Here is a 12,706-nt window from a genome sequence, read left to right as displayed (position 1 = left end):
ACAGATAGCTACCGCCGCTTCCTCATTCCTATTCCCTTCCATCTGTTTTAGTTTCCGAACGGCACTAATTGTTTATTGGCTGCATTCTCCAATTAATGTAAGATCTATGGGGTAGGGGCTTTGCTTCGCTCACTGCTGTATCCTTATCATCCTGAATAGTGCTTGGTATGTAGTAAATACTTGGCATATATTTCAGGAAAAGGAGTCAATAAAAGGAGTTCCGTCCCAGCCTTAAAAATCGCTATTTGCCTCTGATGAAGGGAAGCAAAAGGGGCAAGAGGTATGAGAGTATCTCCTGTCCCCCATCTCCTTTCCCCGTACGCACCGGAAGGGTCATTGAATCGTTTCAGGGGCGCCTTAGGAAAGGACATGTTGACGACCAGCTCCACAAACACGAAGATACCAGCGCTCCTCGGTAACTTCCAGAAGGTTATTATGGCCTACTGTCTTCAAATTCAAATCTCCCTGATTATTCCCGCCCAGGCGACATTAGCCAATCGGAAAACCAAAGCCTTGGGTACACCAATCCAGGAAGGGAACACCCAAAGAGCCTGCGTACTTGGCTCTCGCGGCGTCCAATTAGGTGGCCTGCTAGTTTAGGTTATCACCCAATAGGAGACTAGTACTTTTATCCTTCGACACCCCCCCCCCCCCCACACACACACACTGGCCCAATCACTACTGGCTTTACTCAATTTCAACTACGCCACCAGCAGCATTTGCGCAATCGCAGTTCACATCAGAGAATTTTTCAGTCGCTCTTGACGTCATATTGGTGGCACTGTCCTGCGTTCCAACTTTACTAGTTGCAAGCCTCTTCCATCGGTCTTTGGATGTAAACTTTTCCGGATTTCAGTTCCTTCAACCTGGGTCCTGCCAGTGTCCTAAATGGCCATTGAGAGGAAAGAAAGAGCGCAGGTGGAGACATGGGGGGGGGGGGGGTCCACTCCTGCGCATGTGCAGTGACCCGAGCGGAGGAGACGGGGCGTGGCCTGGGCGCGGAGGCTCCGCGCTTGCGCTCAGTTTTCTCGGTGCCACCGCAGCCGGGAGGCGACTGGAGTATGTCAGCCCCGTTTGAGGAACGCAGTGGGGTCGTTCCGTGCGGGACGCCGTGGGGCCAGTGGTACCAGACGTTGGAGGAGGTGTTCATTGAAGTTCAGGTCCCGCCAGGCACTCGCGCCCAGGATATCCAGTGCGGCCTGCAGAGCCGGCATGTGGCGCTGGCCGTGGGTGGTCGCGAGATCCTCAAGGTAGCGGCAGGTCGGGGCTTATACTCAGTTTCTTTCCAGCCTCCTCAAATCCCCCAGCCCTAAATATCATGGTTTTCGTGGAAAGACTGCTGGAGGGCCGTTCGGCTCCTCTTGACTGGCCGAAGGAGGGATGAGATTGCCCTGGTTTTCGGTCTGGTAGGAGCCCGCCCCTGGCTCAGGGCCAGCCACATTTGAGGTGGGAATTTGAGTAGCCCTTTTCTCTGGCCTTGTTTTTAAGCCAGATGAAGCTGCTGCTTGTGTTCCTCTGCGGGTCTTCTATGAGAACAGCTTAACTAGTACTATCTTCCAAGCACTGATCTAGGTGTTGGGAGAACAGCGGTGAAGGAGCCAGATAATGTTCCCGTACTGTGAGAGAAGTTAGGGTCTCGGCGGGAGGCATAACTAAGCTAATAAATATGTGGGCAGTTGTAGGACAGTGAAGATAAAAATAGAGGCTAAAGATGTCGGGATGAGGATTGGGAGGTAATGTCTCATCCAAAATTAGAAAAATTAAGCTCAGCAGAAAAGAATCTGACTAGCGTCCATGAGGACGCAGGTTTGATTCCTGTACTTTCTCAGTGGGTTAAGGATCTGGCCTTGCGCTGAGCTGTGGTGTAGATCACAGACATGGCTGGGATCTGGCGTTTCTGTTGGCTGTGGTGTAGGCCAGCGACTACAGCTTGAATTTGACACCTAGCCCGGGAACCTCCATACGCCCCTAAAAAAAAAAGGAAAGAAAAGAAAAATTCTGCATTTCGTGGCGTGGTTAAGCAGGTGGCCCAGAGGCTGTGAAGAAAATAGTTAACATTCCTCTTAATCTCATCAGTACCCTTTGGATCTAGGACCCATTTTTTTCATTGTTAAAATTTATAGTTAAATTCAATTAGGTTGAAGTTAGATTTCGTTCTCGGATTAGATGTTCAGGATATTTGATGACACTCTGTGATGGTGAAGGGAGACTACTTGGTAAGATACCTCCCTTTGCCATTTTACCAGTTTTTTAACTTTGAACAAGAGATTATTCAGTGTCTAAGCCTTCATCCACAAAGTGGGGTAATTACATACCTTTCTCATTGAGTTGCTTTAAGCACAGCATGGTATATCCCTGTGAGTGAGAAGCTTAGAATAGTGCGTGATACAGAATAACATCACATTACCTCTTAGCTATTATTATTATTATTACTGTCTTTTTTTTTTTTTGCCATTTCTAGGGCCGTTCCTGCGGCATATGGAGGTTCCCAGGCTAGGGGTCTAATCAGAGCTATAGCCTCCAGCGTATGCCAGAGCCACAGCAACACGGGATCTGAGCTGAGGCTGCAACGTATACCACAGCTCACGGCAACGCCGGATCCTTAACCCATTGAACAAGTCCAGGGATCGAATCCGCAACCTCATGGTTCCTAGTCGGATTCGTTGACCACTGAACCACGATGGGAACTCCAGCTATTATTATTTTATATGGAAGTGTTTTGAGTGCTTCAGAGAAAAAGGATTCATGTGAAAGACATTGATTTATGTCAACTTGGTTCTTAATGACCTTTCTGAATAGTTGTGCAATTTGTAGTTTACTGAACAGTGATTTAAAATTACAGTTCATATTTACTTTGGTTCTTGCAGTAACTTTGAGACTATAGCCATAAGTCTAGGGTTTTAGGTGTACATTTAGACCTGTAGGGTTTTTCTATACTGTTACTGACATATGAAAAAAAAGTGTTTTCTGGAGTTCCCATCGTGGCGCAGTGGTTAACGAATCCGACTAGGAACCATGAGGTTGCGGGTTCGGTCCCTGCCCTTGCTCAGTGGGTTAACGATCCCGAGTTGCTGTGAGCTGTGGTGTAGGTTGCAGACGCGGCTCGGATCCCGCATTGCTGTGGCTCTGGCATAGGCCGGTGGCTACAGCTCTGATTGGACCCCTAGCCTGGGAACCTCCATATGCCTCGGGAGCGGCCCAAAGAAATAGCAAAAAGATAAAAAAAAAAAGTGTTTTCTTTTTTAACATGACATTTTAATTTCATTTTCTAAAACTTAAATTTGGTAGGTAGCAACAAAATAGATTTTAGTAGATGCATTCTCTTTTAAACATATTTTGCTTTGTTCTTTTTTATTTTCTTCTTAGGGCTGCACCTGTGGCATATGTTCCCAGGGTAGGGGTCAAATAGGAGCTGCAGCTGCCAGCCTGTGCCACAGCCACACCAGATCAGTGTTGCATCTGCAACCTACACCACAGCTCACAGCAATGCTGGGTCCCTAACCCACTGAGCGAGGCCAGGGATGGAACCCACCGAACCACAATGGGAACTCCCGCTTAGTTCTTATTTATTTATTTTATTTTATATTTTTGTCTTTTTGCCTTTTCTTGAGCCACTCCTGTGGCATATGGAGGTTCCCAGGTTAGGGGTCTAATCAGAGCTGTAGCTGCCGGCCTACGCCAGAGCCACAGCAATGTGGGATCTGAGCCTCGTCTGCAACCTACACCACAGCTCACGGCAATGACAGATCCTTAACCCACTGAGCAAGGCCAGGGACTGAACCCGCAACCTCATGGTTCCTAGTCAGATTCGTTAACCACTGTGCCATGACGGGAGCTCCTAGTTCTTTTTTAAAATAAAAAGTTTCTGAAAAATCAGTCACAACTAGTTTGACATTTAGTTTGACAACTAGTTTATACTTAATTTTTTTATTATTATTTATTTTTTTTGTCTTTTTGCTATTTCTTTGGGCCGCTCCCGAGGCATATGGAGGTTCCCAGGCTAGGAGTCAAATCGGAGCTGTGGCCACCGGCCTACGCCAGAGCCATAGCAACTTGGGATCCGAGCCGCATCTGCAACCTACACCACAGCTCACGGCGACGCCGGATCATTAACCCACTGAGCAAGGGCAGGGACAGAACCCGCAACCTCATGGTTCCTAGTCGGATTCGTGAACCACTGCGCCACGACGGGAACTCCTACTTAATTTTTTTAATGCTAAGAGGCCCTACAAAGAGATTGAACCTGTTTTTAAAAATTTATTTTAGAAGGCATCATTTGTTTTGTTTTTTTCAATTTTTGTTTTGCTTTAAAAAAAATTTTATTGGAGTATATTTGACTCACAATATTGTGTTAGTTTCTGGAGTACAGAAACGTGAATCAGTTGTACATATACATATGTCCATTTTTTTTTCAGATTCTTTTTCCTTAATGGTTATTACAGAATATGGAGTATATTTTCCTGTGCACTGCAGCAGGTCCTTGTTACTGTCTATTTTACATATATAATACTGTGTATGTGTTAATCCAAACCTCCTAATTTATCCCTCCCCTATCATTTTCCCTTTGGTAACCATAAGTTTGGTTTTGTAATTTTTGAGTCTACTGTTTTGTAAGTTCTTTTGTATCTTTTTTTTTTTTTTTTCCTTTTCTAGGGCCACTTCCCTCGGCATATGGAGGTTCCCAGGCTAGGGGTTGAATAGGAGCTGTAGCCACTGGCCTACACCAGAGCCACAGCAATGCAGGATCCAAGCCACGTCTTTGACCTACACCATAACTCACGTTAATTCTGGATCCTTAACCCGATGAGCAAGGCCAGGGATCGAACCTGCAACTTCATGGTTCCTAGTCCGATTTGTTCACCATTGAGCCACGACGGGAACTCCAGGGAACTTCTCTTTTGTATCATTTAAAAAAAATTAGATTCCACATATTAGCGATCTATGGTATGTGTTTTAAGAGACATCATTTCTTGATATCTGCAGAACAGCTCTTCTTGTAGTTTATTATGATTGGTAAAGTTAAAGCATTTCAGATATTAATTTCACATTTGGCCAGTCAGTGATCCATAATATATCTTCATTTTGTAAAAATTTAGGAGCTCTGATCTTTTGGTAGAGAGCCCTGTGTTCTTTGTCATAGTAAATATTCAAAGTAGACATACTAGGTTTTGTTTCATTCCATAGGAGGGGACTTAGAGTTGAGCACCTATTGGTGTATTGAAATTGTGTAAAATTTGGTCTCCCTACTCTGAACAAATTAGGTAATTATGTGTGAATTAGGAAATTAGTGAAGTCTTAAATCATGAAAACTTTATAAGAATTGATGGAATTTCTATATTTTATAACCTCATATGTTTATTTTTCAGGGCAAACTTTTTGATTCCACAATAGCTGATGAGGGAACGTGGACTTTGGGTAAGAGTAATCTATGATATTACTTAAAATCTTTTTAAAAATGAATTTTTTCTTGGAACTTAGTATGTTTCCCTCTGCTGTGTTGTGTCCTTTGTCTTTGCAGCTTTGGAAGCTGTAGTAATAGAAATGTATTGAAAACAACTGTTTTGTCAATATTATCTATTGATTTTTGAAAGTATAAATTGATGATGAACTCTAATTTGTCTCTAATTTTTGTTTGTTTGCTTAGAGGATAGGAAAATGGTCCGTATTGTTCTAACAAAGACAAAGAGAGATGCAGCGAATTGTTGGACTTCTCTTCTAGAATCTGAATATGCAGCTGATCCTTGGGTGCAAGATCAAATGCAGAGAAAACTTACATTAGAGAGATTCCAGAAAGAAGTAAGTCACCTGAATGCATGAATATATGTAGCTAAACATCTGAAAATTATAGGATAATTATTATCTGAAATTAAAACTCAAATGTGGCTATAAAAATTACAAGAATCCCTCAGACATTTTTAAAGTTAAATAGTTAGAAAAATGGGGAGTTCCTGTTGTGGCTCAGCGCTTAATGAACCCGACTAGTATCCATGAGGATGGCAAGTTTGATCCCTGGCTTCGCTCAGTGGGTTAAGGCATTGCTGTGAGCTGTGGTGTAGGTCCCAGGTGTGGCTTGGATCCTGTGTTGCTGTGGCTGTGGCATAGGCTGGCAGCTACAGTTCTGATTCGACCCCTAGCCTGAGAACCTCTATATGCCATGGGTGTGGCCCCAAAAAGAAAAAAAAGAGAAAAAAAAATGACTGGCCTTTATATCATCCTCCCCTCACCCGGAGGAATTTATACTACCATGATGTCTTAGTTTCAGTTTAGTTAGTGTACATCAGTAGTGCATGAATAAACTCATAAAGATTCAGTCAGTACAGACACAGTGTTTAAAAAAGTGAAAGGCCTCTGTCCCATTTTCATCTCATCAGTACTTTGGATTTATTGTTTTGTTTTTAATGTAAGTGGAGGATCACACGTGTGTGTTGCTCATGTTGCTTCTTCATGTAGTAATTTGTCTTGGGTCTCATTTCCTAATAGTACTTATGGATAAAATTCATGCCTTTTAGTGTGTTTCCTAGTTTGAATGTATTGTAATTTCTTAGCTGTTACTCTTTGATGGGAGTTAGATTTCTTCATTTGTGTCTATTTCAGAGTTTGTGCTTTCATCTCTGAAACTGTTCAAATGTTTCTTTAAGGTAGATATCTTGGAGAATTATTACTGAATTGAAGCACTGTTACAGTTTTTTGGTTTTTCTTGACTGCACCTGTGACATGCAGGAGTTCCTGGGCCAGGGATTGAAACTGCGTCATAACAGCAACCTGAGCCACAGCAGGGACAGTGCCAGATCTTTAATCTGCTGTACCACCAGAGAATTCTTAAAGCATTGTTACAGTTTTGATCAATAATTTCCATCTCTATTGGTAGTGATTCCTAAATATGTATCTTTAGCCTGGACTTTTCTCCAGAATATTGAGCTTGCACATCTTTCTGCCTGTTTAGCATCTTCACTTGCCTAACAGACATGGCAGACTCAATATGTCCAGTGTGAACTCTCCCATTTCCTTCCCACATTCATTCTACCTCTAGCCTTCTCATGTCAGTTGATGGAAATGGTTGTTCAAAAAACTGGGGGAGTCATTCTCCATTTCTCTTTCTCTCTTACACCCCGTTCAGTTGTCAGGAAACCTTACTGGAACTACCTTCCAGATGTAGTCAGATTTGACCACTCATCGCCATCAACAGTACTGTCACTATCCTTCGGACTACCTCTAACATCTTGCTTGGGTTACTCTCATAACCTCTAAATTGTTCTCATCTACCTTTGCCGAGCTGCAGTCTTTCAAAATAGCAGTTAGAGCAGTCCTTTAAAACTGCATGTCAGATTATATCACTTCTCAGAACTCTTTCACTCAAGTAGAAGACAAAGTCTTTCGTAACTGACCTAGTCCTCCGTGGTCTCTCTCAGACCTCCTCTCCTACTACTGTCCCCCTCACTCATTCCGCTCTAGCCATACTGACCTTTTTGCTGGTCTTTTAGCATGCCTGGCCATTCCTTCTCTGTCCTTTTTTCTTTTTTGGTATTTTTTTGTCTTTTTAGGGCCGCATCCGTGACATATGGAAGTTCCCAGGCTAGGGGTCCAATTGGAGCTATAGCTGCTGGCCTGCGCCATAACCACAGCAATGTGGGATCCAAGCCGCGTCTGACCTACACTACCGCTCATGGCAACGCCGGATCCTTAACCCACTGAGTGAGGCCAGGGATTGAACCTTCGTCCTCACAGATACTAGTCAGGTTTGTTAACCACTGAGCCCTGACGGAACTCCTGTCCTTTTTTTGTAGTCTTCTTTTCCCAAAGCTTACCCAACTTCACTGTTTTCAAGTCATTTCTCAGTGAAGCACGCTTTGATCTTTAATCATCATATTTAGAGGTTCCCATCATGGCTCAGTGGTTAACAGATCCAACTGGAAACCATGAGGTTGTGGATTCCATTCCTGGCCTTCCTCAGTGGGTTAAGGATCCAGTGTTGCCGTGAGCTGTGGTGTAGATCGCAGACGAGGCTCAGATCTGACATTGCTGTGGCTCTGGTGTAGGCGGGTGGCTGCAGCTCTGATTGGACCCCTAGCCTGGAAACCTCCATATGCCACAGGTACGGCCCTAGAAAAGCCAAAAAGCCAAAAAAAAAAAAAAAACCCAACCAAAAAAATCACATTTAAATGCTTTAATCTTCTCATTTTCCTTACTTTGCCTGCTTCTCTTTCTTCTTCTTCCTCGTCCTCTTCTTCCACCTCTTCCTCCTCTTCTCCATCTTCCTCTTCTTTTTTCATCCTCTCCTTCTCTTTCTCCTTCTTCTCCTCCTCCTCTTACCAACTTTTAACACACTAGATCATGAGGTAGCAAATTATCTTTGGGTCAAATCCAGCCCATTGCCTGCTTTGAAGGAAAGTTTTTTTTTTTGTCTTTTTTGTTGTTGTTGTTGCTATTTCTTGGGCCGCTCCCGCGGCATATGGAGGTTCCCAGGCTAGGGGTTGAATCGGAGCTGTAGCCACCGGCCTATGCCAGAGCCACAGCAACTGCGGGATCCGAGCCACGTCTGCGACCTACACCACAGCTCACGGCAACGCGGGATCTTTAACCCACTGAGCAAGGGCAGGGACCGAACCCGCAACCTCATGGTTCCTAGTCGGATTCGTTAACCATTGCGCCACGACGGGAACTCCTGAAGGAAAGTTTTACTGGAACACAGCTATACTCATTTGTTTACATATTGTCTTTTACATAGCAACAGCAGAATTAAGTGGTTATGACAGAGACTATATGGCTATCAAAGCCTAAAGTATTTACTACCTGGATCTTTACAGAAAATTTGCTGACACCTGTACTAGTAGATAACTTAGGGTTTATTATTATCTTCTCCTGTTAGAATGTGATCTCCACCAGAACAGGGATCTTTCTCTATTTTTTGTTCACTTTTTGTTCCACATTATATGCCTCTCTCGGTGTCTTTTTTTTTTTTTTTGTCTTTTTGCCATCTCTTGGGCCGCTCCCACGGCATATGGAGGTTCCCAGCCTAGGGGTCTAATTGGAGCTGTAGCCACCAGCCTACGCCAGAGCCACAGCAACGCGGGATCCGAGCCGCGTCTGCAACCTACACCACAGCTCACGGCAACGCCGGATCGTTAACCCACTGAGCAAGGGCAGGGACCGAACCCGCAACCTCATGGTTCCTAGTCGGATTCATTAACCACTGCGCCACGACGGGAACTCCCTTTTCTTGGTGTCTTCTAAAGAGTGGGCACTCAGTAGATGTCTGTTGAGTAAATGAAATGCCTCTAAAAAGTCTAAAGTTTGCAGTAGTATTTATTCCATAGGATCGTTGTGAGGATTAAATATATATATATATCTTAGGACCCTGCCTGGCATATAATAAGCTCTCAAAAAATGTTAGTTATTAAACTCTATTCACACAATAATAGTAGAGTAAATGTTCCCCATACATTTGTCGGCATTGTAATAAACATGTTGATTATCTAAATATTTGTAAATCTGAAAATTGAAAAAATATCTCATAGTTTTAGGTTCCATTTTGGTGATTACAGTGAATTTTGATATCTTTCCACATGTTTATTGGCCATTTAGATTTGTTTTTTTTGTCAGTTGCCAGTTAATATTTTTTTACCATTTTCCTTTTGGGCTATGTATATTTTTCTTTATGAGTCTTATTTTATAATTTTTTTTCTTATCTCTTAGAATCCTGGTTTTGACTTCAGCGGAGCAGAAATCTCAGGAAACTACAGTAAAGGTGGACCAGATTTCTCAAATCTTGAGAAATAACCGCAATTTTCTCGCTGCATTTTGTGGATCCTAGCAGATGTTGTCAGCTTAATCAAAGGAACAGATTATGTGGTGGAAGAAAAACGTGGATGCCTCCAGTTAACAAATTGCAAAAATATATTTAAATATGGTTCTAAAAATTGCATTCAAACATGATTTACATAGGAAACATCCTAAATACTGTGGGAACTATTCTATTGATATATGGTAACTTTTTTTTGAACTTCTTTTTTCTCAGCATGAATTTTTTATATGCTGCATTTTAGTAATTTCATATTTAACCTGGATTTTTAATACAAAAAAATTAGGGTATAGATCATGTGAGATGACAGGTGCCTTCAGGGAAAATTAAGTTTTTCTTTCAGTAAGTGTGATGCAAGAATAATACTCAATAAAGTTTTCTAAATAGGAATTGTGTACCCTTTTGTCTGAAGTGTGCCTGTTCACACAAGGAAGTTATATTACTGAAAAACATTTTTTTTGTTTGTTTGTTTTTTTAGGGCCGCACCTGCGGCATATGCAAGTTCCCACTCTAGGGGTCCAATTGGAGCTGCAGCTGCCAGCCTACACCACAGCCATAGCAACTCGGAATCCGAGCTGCATCTGTAACCTAGAACACAGCTCATGGCCACGCCAGATCTTTAACCCGCTAAACAAGGCCAGGTATTGCACCTGTGTCCTCATGGATACTAGTTGGGTTAGTTACTGCTGAGCCATGATGGGAATTTCCTGAAAAACATTTTTAGAAAGGAAAAGACAGTCTGCAAATATGTTCTGAGTAAGTTAATTTTAAAAGTTACAGGAAATTTCTGAATTAGTACATTTTTCCTTAAGGGATGTGTTTATGTCAAGAAATGGAAAAATAGTTAAAAACCTAACACTAGGAATAGAGTAATGAGAAAGTGGTGAAGTGAATATGGTTATTGGGTGTATCCTTTGTGAGCGACAGAAAGCAAATTATGATCAATAAGTTAGTGACATAACCTTCAGTGATCTAGACATAGATAAGAAGTCTTGAAGTTTTATTTCATCCTTTTTATGTCCTTTTTAATTTAAATATTTTAAACAATCTCAAATGTATAAAAGGTAAAGTACACAGAATTGTTTTCTTTCTCAGTCTTCAGGTTTGTGTGCAAGTTGCTAACATTATGCTCTGTCACCTCTCTGAGTACCTTACTATGTATTTCCTTCAAAGGACATGCTCCTACATAGCTACAGTATAACCATTAAAATCAGGAAGTAGTTTTGATACATTGTGACCCCCTAATCCTTGGACCTTCATTCCACTGAAGGTTACTGATTGTCCTAGTAATGTCATTTATATAGCAAAAGGATCCAGTCAGAAGCATGCTTTGCTTTTAGATACCAGCTGTCTTTATTCACCTCAGTCTGGAACAAGTCCTCATTTTAAACTTGACTTTTACAGCCTTGGTACTTTTGAAGGTTACAGGCTAGTTTTGTGTAACAGCTCTCATTTTGAGTTTTGTTTGATGTTTCTTCATACTAAGATTCAGGTTATGAGTCTTTGGCAGGACTGTTAAATAAGTGATACTGTTTTTGTATGCTTTCATCAGTTATTAATTTCAGTTTGTCATTTTTCTGATAGTATTTGCATTTGGCCCACTGTGGGTTTCAAATTCTCATTCACCCAACTGTGGATCAACTATGTTCGTGAAAAAAAAAACAAAAAAACAAACAAAAAAAATCCCCACAACAAAACACCTACAAAGTTCCAGAAAGCAAAACTTGAATTTTCCTTGCAATAGGTGACTAGTTACATAGTGTTTACAACTATTTAATAGTACTTGCATTGTTTTAGGTATTGTAGGTAATGTAGAGATGACTTAAGGTTATTCAGGAGAAAACATGTAGGTTATATGCAAATACTATGTCATTGTTGAGCATCTGCAGATTTTGATGTCTGGGGGGATTTTGGAACCATGCCCTGTGGATACTGAGGGACAACTCTCCTTAGTTAACTGATTAAGCAGTGTCTGCCAGTCTTCTCCACTGTAAAGCTATTTGTTTTATTTATATGGTTAAGTATTTTGTGTGATATAGTTTCAAAGTACAACCTTGTTTCTCATCAGATTTTCACTTTATATATATCTATGATATGTATCTATATATACTCATGATTTCCTGCTTTATTCATTGGGTTAATATCTATTCCCGTTACTTTTATCCTCAAGTTTTTCCAGATATGGCCAGTGGAAGACCGTTCTAGGTGGTTTCTGCGCCTTTTCAATACGTCTCATCGTTATTTGAGCAATTTTTTATTCTCTGGCACAAAATACACCAGGCTTATTATGCTTTCCCTACCCTAGCCCAAGAATCAGTCATTTTTTTCAAGGAGCCCTGGTTCTTTTTATGAAGAATGGTTTTTAGAAGCCAGAATCTGTTTGTTAGTGGGTAGTTACTATTGGTGTGTATATTATGCATGCTTGCATCTATATTTTTTTTATATATATATATGTATATATTGAAAACCATGAGTCTGCACTTAAATTTTCATTTCTGATCCTGTGGGGTTCATTTTTGCTCTCTCCCTTTGTGTATAACTCCTTTCAACAACAGTGAGATACCTGATTTCTGTTATCCTTACATAATGTATTTGGATCCCTATATGTAAACATGCATAAACACCTCCAAAAATCAGGAAAATGAACAGTTCAATCACCACCAAAACTCCTTCATGCTCTTTATGGTCACACCCTACTCCTAACCTCAAATCCAGGAGGACACTGATTTAGTCTCTGTTTCCATTGTTTTGTATTTTGAAGAATTTCATATAAAAGGAATCATGTAATTTTTTAAAAGATAGCTTTATTGAGATACTCGCATACCATGTGTTTTACTTACTTAGATTGTGTAATTCAGTGGTTTCTACTATAGTCATATATGCGCTATCACTATAGTCACCTTTCAT

The 12,706-nt window shown here is 41.3% G+C and overlaps 2 protein-coding genes across 2 annotated transcripts in view; one reads left to right on the top strand and one right to left on the bottom strand.

The window, feature by feature from the left end:
* Window positions 1-958, bottom strand: part of HMMR (hyaluronan mediated motility receptor) — a 41,448-nt gene extending 40,490 nt beyond the window's left edge. Inside the window, 1 exon segment of the mRNA XM_047782950.1 lies at window positions 326-958. Within this exon segment, the coding sequence (XP_047638906.1) occupies window positions 326-371 (46 nt within the window). The 5' untranslated portion in view covers window positions 372-958.
* NUDCD2 (NudC domain containing 2) lies at window positions 760-10,189 on the top strand. The gene is made up of 4 exons (XM_047783050.1): window positions 760-1,250; window positions 5,367-5,415; window positions 5,645-5,796; window positions 9,694-10,189. The coding sequence occupies exons 1-4, from the start codon at window positions 927-929 to the stop codon at window positions 9,775-9,777; spliced, it is 609 nt and encodes a 202-aa protein (XP_047639006.1). The 5' UTR covers window positions 760-926; the 3' UTR covers window positions 9,778-10,189.
* The last annotated feature ends 2,517 nt before the right edge of the window (window positions 10,190-12,706 follow it).

Source organism: Phacochoerus africanus, chromosome 1 (genome assembly GCF_016906955.1).
Source record: "Phacochoerus africanus isolate WHEZ1 chromosome 1, ROS_Pafr_v1, whole genome shotgun sequence".
Classification (NCBI taxonomy): domain Eukaryota; kingdom Metazoa; phylum Chordata; class Mammalia; order Artiodactyla; family Suidae; genus Phacochoerus; species Phacochoerus africanus.
Note: the sequence above shows the minus strand (reverse complement) of the source record. Positions and strands in the feature narration are given on the sequence as shown.

What these genes read in the sequence shown, in the direction of transcription:
- NUDCD2 (XM_047783050.1), top strand. Translation starts at nt 927, where the DNA reads ATGGGGGGGGGGGGGGTCCACTCCTGCGCATGTGCAGTGACCCGAGCG. An exon ending in GTGGTCGCGAGATCCTCAAG is followed by an intron (nt 1,251 to 5,366) that starts GTAGCGGCAGGT and finishes TTTATTTTTCAG; the next exon opens with GGCAAACTTTTTGATTCCAC. An exon ending in TGAGGGAACGTGGACTTTGG is followed by an intron (nt 5,416 to 5,644) that starts GTAAGAGTAATC and finishes TTGTTTGCTTAG; the next exon opens with AGGATAGGAAAATGGTCCGT.